This window comes from Palaemon carinicauda, chromosome 27 (assembly GCF_036898095.1).
Source record: "Palaemon carinicauda isolate YSFRI2023 chromosome 27, ASM3689809v2, whole genome shotgun sequence".
NCBI classification, from domain to species: Eukaryota; Metazoa; Arthropoda; class Malacostraca; order Decapoda; family Palaemonidae; genus Palaemon; species Palaemon carinicauda.
In genome coordinates, this window is record NC_090751.1 from 81,791,410 (window position 1) to 81,801,409 (window position 10,000).

Sequence of the window (10,000 nt, forward strand, 5' to 3'; positions counted from 1 at the left end):
CCTAATCTTAGATGTATTTCTTAATTTTGAGCAATATTAGTTCAGCCCTTTTAATCAAGGCATCTAGATTTTCTACTTGATCTGACAAAGGAACTTGGTTTTCATCAGCGTATTGAATTAGCAGGAAGTTTTCTATGTATTTAATCATATCATTGACGTAGACTAAATACAGAATTGGGCCTAGGACAGATCCCTGTGGACCCCAAATTCAACCTTTTCAATACAAGAATTTACGTCTCCTAATCTAACTACCTGAGAGAGAGAGAGAGAGAGAGAGAGAGAGAGAGAGAGAGAGAGAGAGAGAGAGAGAGAGAGAGAGAGAGAGAGAGAGAGAGTTATCATATACCTGATGATAAGACATATAATAACTATAACAGTAAAGAAATGAATAACAAAATGCCTGTAGGCATCTAGCCTCCACAAAGGAATCTGGCGGATAACATAACATTTGTTCTGGGTCATATAACCCACCACCTGCTTTTCCCAGCAGGGGCTTTTGTATGGGGATAGGGTACGCCTTAGAGGAATCCTCCTAAGGATACGTCCTTGTATATGGGATGGGGGGGTGGGTGGGGGGAGGCAAAAGGTTTTAGGGATAATAGTAAAATTTCGTTGTTTACGAGGACCTTCCGTTAAGCTCCGTAGAAACCACTGGACACCTTATTAACATAAAAGCGTAGGTTGGCCCATGATTCCTTCACGGGAAGAGTAATGTTATGGAAAAAAACTTCCTTAAAGCTAAAGGGTTTAAAGCGCATTCCTGACACAAAATCACGATTTAATACAATAACAAAGACGAGCCTTATCTTTGTTATCATAATTATCAATATTATAATTAATTTCAAAGCTGCTGCTTAATTGTTAGTTATCAAAATTCGGTTATATATTTAGAAACATAACCCTGTATGGGAAACCATGCGTAGTTGTGTGGTAAGTCATGGCAAATAAGACCTATACGAATTAGAAATATTATAAATCTCATCGGTGAGAACTACCTCAGGAAATCGGTCAGATCAAAACACTGTTTACCTCCCCAAACACTTGATTCCTTTCCCAGGCAGAATTCGAACCATGAATACATTAGAGGACAGGAAACAAACACAAAATTCCTCTTTAGCCATCCATCAGAGAGAGAGAGAGAGAGAGAGAGAGAGAGAGAGAGAGAGAGAGAGAGAGAGAGAGAGAGAGAGAGAGAGAGAAATCGGAAAATTGACGTGTCGAAAGCAATTGTCTACACTGAACGAACCTCGTCGACACATCACCCAACTTGTAAAAAGAAAAAAAGAAGAGCTTTAAACTTAAAAAGGCCTACAACATTCTTCGGTTTTCTATTCTTTTGCCGGAGAGAAGAACCGAAGGGAAACCAAGACGTTAAAAACAATGGCGACCTTTTGATAACCCCAAAGACTCAGAGAGAGAGAGAGAGAGAGAGAGAGAGAGAGAGAGAGAGAGAGAGAGAGAGAGAGAGAGAGAGGAGAGAGAGAGAGAGAGAGTCTTTTCCGGCCGTATTCTAATATTTCCAAGCCAATAACACAACGCGTTCCGAAGCCTGCATGAAAATTCCTCCCTCGCCGGTCCATACGGTACCCAGAGCCACGTAATCCACCGCATTTCGTACCTGTGATGAGGGAACAATCTGATCATACGATAAAAGAGAGGTGGCCAGTTGTATGGCAAGACGAAAGATCCTGATTAAAAGGAAAGTTTCGGGTAATCTCAGGATCTGGGCGTGGGACGGAGGCCGGTCGTAGCAGTGTCGATGTTTACAGCAATGAATTTTCCCGATCATCTGTTTGCGTGAAATTACAGCAATCATTGTTGTCAGCTACCAAACAACACCCGCTTATTGGCAAGGAGGTATTAAACCTCCTTGGCTTATTGGTTTTGATATGTAGTTAATATACCTTGTTGGAAAAAAACCTGTATCGATTCTTTTGACCAAAAATATCGATGATAATGATGATTATAATGTTGACACTAATAAAGATAGTAATAACGAAAATGTCCATAAAATTCTGAGAAAAACAAATCTGTGAATTAAATTTAATCAAAGCGTATGCAGTATTGCATCATGAACAAAAATCCCAGGGTAGATATTGTCTACTCCTAATAGTTCCAGAGACTCTGTTATAAAGGCCAACACACCCCCCAACCACTAAAAAAGGGAAAGGTTAAAGGGTGTTGTAAAAGGTTCATAAAAGGTCAACAAGGAAAAGTAAAAGATGAAGAAAAAAAATCGATCACGCTATCAAAGAATAATAATTAGGAAGACATCTTGCTCGAGACTCGCCATGTTACTATACGGCCTACTCTGAGAGCAAGGGCTTGCGCTGGCATAAGGCCATCTCACAAGAACCAACAACGTCTTGTAAGAGTTGAAAGGAGTCTGAAGCACTGAAGCTCATCTGCTTTGACAAGGTCACATGATGACATCGGCCCTAGGGCATCATGGTACCACCTTCCCCACCCCTCCCCCCATAAAAAAACTAGCATGGTTTATGGCTGAGACAACAAGGGGTCACAAGTAAAGGTTACGGCCTATCATCTCCTTCTCCAGGCTATAATGCCTTCACAGAGAGAGAGAGAGAGAGAGAGAGAGAGAGAGGAGAGAGAGAGAGAGAGAGAGAGAGAGAATGTTATAAGCGTGGGATGAGGTCGAAGAGAGAGGGATGGAAGGGGAGGAGAGACTTGTTCCCACCTTAACACAAATGTCTCCTACAAATGGAGGGTTTCCGCTGTTAGTCGCGTTAAAAGGACCACCCAGTTGATATAACATCTTATCACCTCGGGAACTGGAAGTTGGCTCACGATGGATTGCTTCCTCGCTCCAGATAGTTTGTGGTTACAGACTGATATTCCTCTGTACCACTCAGCAGATAATGTTCTCCATCTTTTTCTTTTCATTTATTATGACATATTTGTTTATAGATGCTTGTTTGGTGTTATAATCACATCATACTGGGTAATGATAGGAAAGTTAAACAAACGGACACTAAATGCTCTATCTCTCTCTCTCTCTCTCTCTCTCTCTCTCTCTCTCTCCTCTCTCTCTCTCTCTCTCTCTCTCTCTCTCTCTCATATATATATATATATATATATATATATATATATATATATATATATATATAATATATATATATGTGTGTGTGTGTGTGTGTGTGTGTGTAGATATCAACCACAAAGGCATATAATACCGAATTCTATCTTGGGAATATATATCCACTGGAATTCATTTATGGTAATAGCTTCTGGCCGGGCAGAGATTCAAATCCTGCCTATTCAGCCGAAACCATGCCTGCGAGGACTCTTGATGGCTCAGTTGGTCATTGTGGTTGATATTTACATTGATAGAAATCATGAGTTAGTGATATATATTCATATATATATATATATATATATATATATATATATATATATATATATATATACATGAGACGAGTTCGTTAAATTGTCTTTACATGCAGAAACATACTCACAGACACATGCACACAACAAAAGCCACTTCATGCCCATGGTGAAAAAAAAAATAGTGCCAATGTGCAAGACCCAGTGCTAGCACAAGATCTGCTTAACCTAACGACAAAGAGTAGGGATTATGGACTTCCTGCGAATTACTAATGCGATAGGAATGCAATTAATTTATAAATACAAATAGCAGGCATGATATATCTATTTGTTTTTCTTTTCAATCTTCACAGTATTTGCATTAATTTCTATTCAAGTCAATGACAAAATAGAACTATTTTCTTTGTTTTCCACAACGAAGAAAACGTCCCCAATTTCCTGTTGGAGCCCTTGGGCTTGTAGCATTCTGATTTTCCATTAGGATTGTAGTTTGGAAGGTAATAACATAAATAATAATAATACAGTCTTTGAACGGTCCGAGCAGCTAAGTTTCGACAAATCTGGTTATTCTGAGCAATTTCATCTGAACGCTTGTCTTCGCCCAAACCAAAACTTTGAGATCAGATTACAGAAAGCTGATAATCCTCTTGTTTTCCCTTTTGCGATTACTTTATGAAATTTGTTAATACATTAGCCTGGTAGACTTAAATCGATGAAACATGTAGGTATCATTTTATAAAACAACGCTTATTCAAATATTATTATTACCAGTGTACCAGAGCAATAAAAAATGACGTCTAAATATTCATATAGATAGGCACACACACACCCAGATTCAACCCTTCCCACACCCAACCGTCTGGTTAGGCACTTTGACGGTGTGTGTGGTTTCCGAGTGTACCTCTCGGGGTACCCTACCCCGCAAGGTTATGACAGACACTTGCTCTTTATCATATAGGAGAGATAGTTGTTATTGATGGCAAAGATACAACCCTGATTGGAAAACAGAAAGCTATAAGCCAAAGAGCTCCAATACGAAAGTAGCCCAGTGAGAAAAGGAATTAACCTTTATAAGTAACGAATAAAACATATAAGATATTTCAAGATCAGTAACAACGTTTAAATAGATCAGTCACATATCAAATATAAAACGAGACTTACGTCAACCTGTTCAACAGAAAAGTAAAAGTAGAACTATATAAATCTGTATGCTTATATACGTGTGTGTTTGTGTACATGTGCAGCATGTTGAAATTGGACAGAGTATGAAATCGCAGGAGGGTAATCTATAGGGTTCAGTTATATTTCTCACTATAATAATAATGAGAGAGAGAGAGAGAGAGAGAGAGAGAGAGAGAGAGAGAGAGAATTCATCAGGATTGCGTCGAACCCCCAATACACCTTGCATATCCCGGCTAAAACCTCTTCCATTTACTCCTCTTGCTGCGTGTTACTCTTTTCATCATTCTTCATTAAACTAATATATATATAGTATGTGTATATATATATATATATATATATACGTGTGTGTGTGTGTATTATATAAATCCATTTACGCATATGTACAACAACAAATGCAGCCGTTTCTAGTTCACTGTAAGGCCAGTTTTCATTTTGCAGGCCAGTGCAGATTAGTGACGGTGGGAAATTTTCGTCTGATCCCTCACAGCAAACCAACTAGTATGGGTGCCTCTGACTAATACAGTTTTGTTGATCATGGCGATATGCAAATCATTTCACCACGTTAAGGTATCCCAACTCAGAATATAAGCTTGTGTGTGTATTTTTTGTGCGTGTGTATGTGCGTGCGTATGACAAACTTGAAAGAAATGTCCATAGAACCCCAATACATCAATACCATCATTTAACAAAAAAAAAGAAAAAAAAAAAAAAAAAAAAGAATGTTAATCGTACTCCACAGTCCATTTCATTTCTCGCCACGATAAACAGGGTCATCGACTCATGGCTGGCGCCTCCGGAAGAAGGTTCGCCATGAAACCAAATCTTTAGCCCCGCCCTTTGACGACGACCATCCACTACAGCGGCTATTACTAAGTAATCCGTAGGATCCTGACCCCTTACGTATGTCGTTAGTACAGGTTGACGAAAGGTGAAGCTTTCCAGTGGGGAAATGAAAGGTTAAGGTAGTGCTAAAAGAAGAGGTACCGTATTGCTAGAACATGCAAGTGCCAGGAATAAGAATGATGGGTGCAACGTTTGTGTATGTGCAACTCATCACATGCACAAACAACCTGGAAAAGCCAATACTTGTGTGTGTGTGTGTGTGTGTGTGTGTGTTGAACAGGTTGACATAAGTTTGTAACTTCTATTTTATTATTATTATTACTATTATTATTATTATTATTATTATTATTATTATTACTCGCTACGCTACAACCCTAGTTGGAAAAGCAAGATGGTATAAGCCCAGGGAATAGCCCAGTGCGGAAAGGAAACAAAGAAATAAATAAACTACAAGAGAAGTAATTAACAATTAAAATAAAATATTTTAAGAACTGTAACAACATTAAAATAAATATTTCATATATAAAATATATAAACTTTAACAAAACATGAGGAAGAAAAATAAGAATAGTGTGCTCGAGTGTACTCTAAAGCAAGGGAACTCTAACCCAAGACAGTGGAAGACCATGGTACAGAGGCTATGGCACTACTTAAGACAAAGAACAAATGATTAAATGAAGCTATACTAGGTAACTGTAGGAATGATATTTAAGCTTAGATATCAAACTACAAAGAAATTTAAGTTTTAGATAAGGAATAGGAACTTTATTAAACCGCAAGTTCTTGTCCAATCCTCAATAACACAAAAAAATATCACGTCCACCAAAATATCCTAACAAGGAATGCCCCGATTCTGTTACAATATAAAGCCCCATACATTTAAACTCGGCTGAGATACGAAATCATTCCACCAATCAGAATTCATTACACGAAAGACATAACCTGGGTTCAAGACTTGAAAATGCACCGGGACTGTCTACTTTTTCAACTGCTATGGATTTAGAAGCTCACTGCTTCCTCTGGGCAGTTCGACAGCCTTCTTTCAGGTGAGCAAAGGTGTCAATCATGAGCCATGACTTGGGGATAAATTACCACTCATTTTTTTACAGGAAACCTTCAACACAAATTGGCTCTGGTGTTTGGAAACAATATGTGAACGTTGGTGAATTATTATAGTTATTGTTATTGCTTTCATTGTTGAAGATTGTAAATAATAATCTCCTTTTAGATATGAGGATGAATGAGGGTCTTCTCTATAATAATAATAATAATAATAATAATAATAATAATAATAATAATAATAAAATTTCTCATTATATTATTCCATTGCAAGCAGACCCTCAACCATAATTTGAAAAGCAGTATACTACAAGCCAAAAGGGCCCCCATAGTAAAGGGATTCCTGCACGAGCATAGCACGAAAGTTTAAAATGCATCATCGAAGAGAAAATAAAGAAAACTATGATGAACAGAACAAATTATGTAAGTAGAAGATAAACGATAAAAGGCAATACATTAGACCCTAAATAAAGTGTTTCTCAAAATAAAATTTCAGATAATCTAGGTATCCTCCCTCCCTCCCTCTCTCTCTCTCTCTCTCTCTCTCTCTCTCTCTCTCTCTCTGTGTGAAAAATTTATGAGTATAATCAACTCCTGCATAGCAGCGGCCCGTAAGTAAATTCAAAGTGTTAAAGGTGAATAAGTAGCCTGGTGAGACGTTCTGGACTCGGCCCAGTTAACTGAGACGTCATGGCCCGCAACATCACCTACCCCACCATTTCTTAGCAGAATTTGGGGCTTATCAAAATGCATTCAGTTATTCTTCATCTTATCTTGAATATTTGTTAAACATACAAGTGCACAATAGCCATTGAACAATTACAGTACCGTAAAGTAGTTAATCCCTTGAGTGAAGAAGAATTTTTCGGTTATCATTATTATTACTAGCTAAACTGCAACCTAGATGAAAAGCAGAATGTTATAAGGCCCAGGGCTCCAACAGGAAAAAAATAGCCCAGTGAGGGAAGGAAATGAATAAACTACAAGAAAAGTAATGAACAATTGAAATAAAAATATTTTAATAACAGTAACAACACTAAAATATATCTTTCATAAATAAACTATAAAAAGAGACTTATGTCAGTCTGTTCAACATAAAAATATTCGTTGCAAGTTTGAACTTTTGGAGTACCACCGATTCAACAACCTGATTAGGATGATCATTCCACAACTTGGTCACAGCTGGAATAAAACTTATAGAATACTGTTTAGTATTGAGCCTCATAATGGAGAAGGCCTGGCTATTAGAATCAACTACATATCTAGTATTACGAACAGGATGGAACTGTCCGGGAAGATCTAAATGCAAAGAACACTTAATAGATTGTAATTTCCTGTCCAACAAATTAGGATAAGAATCAGCAGCTGAAGATCATCAGACAGAAGAACATTAATCGAAACATGGTAGAATGAAAAAATTAAAACACTTCTTCAGAATAGATTGATCACCGAAAGTCTTGAGACTTCCTCAATAACCCAAGTTTTTTTTTTTTTTTTTTTTCTTTTTTGCATTTGAAGAAGAAACAGACCGACTGTGTTTCTCAAAGAAAATTTACTATCAAGAATCACAACTGAAATTTTAAGAGTCATATAGAGTTGAAGAAACATTACCAATGCAAAGGTCCAAATGTTGAAGAGCTACTGTCTTTGACCTACTTGCAATCATACTTTGAGTTTTGTTGGGATTCAACTTTATACCCCATAATTTGCACCATGCACTAATTTCAATTAGATCTCTATTTAGGGGTTCAGCAACCCCAGATCTACATTCAGGAGATGGAACTCTTGCTGAAATCATTATTACTATTATTATTAATAATTGATGCAAAGAGAGTAGCATCATTTGTATTTGCAACGAGCTTGCTTTCTATGCCAAACCACATGCCATGTGTATATAGTATGAAAAGTAATGGGCCAAGAACACTACTCTGAGGAGCATCAGATATCACATTCCTATATTCACTATGGTGCCCATCAACAACTCTTTGCAATTTATTACTCAAAAATTAAACAATGATGCTAAGAAAAGACCAAACCACTCTCATATGTTTGCGACTCTTCGATGTATGTGTAGGCAAGGGGAAAATGAGCCGTAACCAGAGTGGGATCCTACGTAGTGCTTTCTACATAGTCAAAGGATTCCTGTGGAAAGAAATAAAATTACCAGCCACCTGCAATTGTTTTTTATATAATACAACTTTTTTCCCGTAAATATTTGAATAAAGAACGACTTGAATTTGCTACCGACTAAGATTCAGTTCTTTTCGGTAAGGGAAACTTCTGCAACCATTTAAGCATGTCAGAACAAAATCATAAAAACCGATCTTAATTTCCACTAATGATTTTGCAGTACGTAAGATGTACGAAATGTACATGATAATGTATATAGTGTGTACCTGCATTTTCATAAAATATGTACACCACAGTGAAAGAGTATACCCCAGTGAGAGAGAGAGAGAGAGAGAGAGAGAGAGAGAGAGAGATGCCACTAATACAATTAATGGTGAAACTCTGGCAAACATCTCGACATCGAAAAACATCTTGATCTTCGGTAATGATAATCACGATAATGAAAACAATTATGTTAATATTATTATTATCTTGAAAGGGCGATGATACAATGATATAGAACGGTCATAGAAAATTGAATGTACCTCTTGATAAGTTAAAATATAAACAAGACTGCATTCTATGTCATATATTCCATGAAAAGTTTGATGCTCTTAAACAGCATACGATCAGTAGGAGTATCAAAATTTAGTGAAACTGAGACAATAAATCATCTATCTTTACCTGGTATTCGATAGACAAAAGACATGAAGGCTTTTGTTTTCGCTGGATGTAATGTTCGATTGGGGAAGTTCTCAGTAGGAAAATCTGAATGGCGAGACGCAATCCAATTCAATGCCGACAAATAGTTATCACACGTCTGGTTATATGGTTCATGCAGTCATACAACTAAAAGGCATTTTCTTGTACATAAAAATATCTCTCTTTTGGATTATCAACGTTTTCCACGCTAAAATTCTCTACATTTCGACTCTTGTAAGATATTTTACTCCTTTTCAAAACGATACACCCAAGTGGAAATGTTTCAAGCAAGCCACTTTTTTTCACACTGCCTGGCCACCCATCAGAGCTCTGACGCACTTCACAGACACGCACTTCCTCTCGCGAGGGAGGCCGGGAGCCATCTGGTTGGCTGAACTGAACTGAAGAAGGTACTCTAATTCTACCGCTCTCTTCCACTCCTATAGAAACGCGCTTTCTCATCCAATCAGATTACAGTGTTTCCACCAGAAGGAATTTTCATAGGCCGCCGATCAGAAAAAATGACAAGGTTACATATCCGAGAGTCTTCGTTGATGATCCGTAAAAACGGCCGACATTATACGGCTCCAGGGAAGTGAAGATTCGAGCTACGGTTCGATTTCCCTTTTCTTTGAAGGAGAAGGGAATAGATGGACCGCAGTAGAGGACGTCTCCCCGTGTCCGGATGAAGGGAAGCCCGAGGAAGAAGAAGAAAAGTACAGGGGAAAGAGTAGGTAAGTTTCCGCGCTGGGGAAAACAG

The 10,000-nt window shown here is 37.7% G+C and overlaps 1 protein-coding gene across 6 annotated transcripts in view; it reads right to left on the bottom strand.

Moving 5' to 3' along the window:
* Window positions 1-10,000, bottom strand: part of LOC137620769 (serine-rich adhesin for platelets-like) — a 297,666-nt gene that overhangs the window by 45,433 nt on the left and 242,233 nt on the right. For 2 of the 6 annotated variants that reach the window (XM_068351190.1, XM_068351189.1), the window contains exon 1: window positions 9,223-9,641. The exons of 3 other annotated variants lie outside the window; for them this stretch is intronic. In XM_068351190.1, the coding sequence (XP_068207291.1) occupies window positions 9,223-9,247 (25 nt within the window). In that variant the 5' untranslated portion in view covers window positions 9,248-9,641. Of the gene's footprint in view, window positions 1-9,222; window positions 9,642-10,000 lie in introns of those variants that run through there. One more of the 6 variants, XM_068351191.1, reaches the window with a different exon arrangement.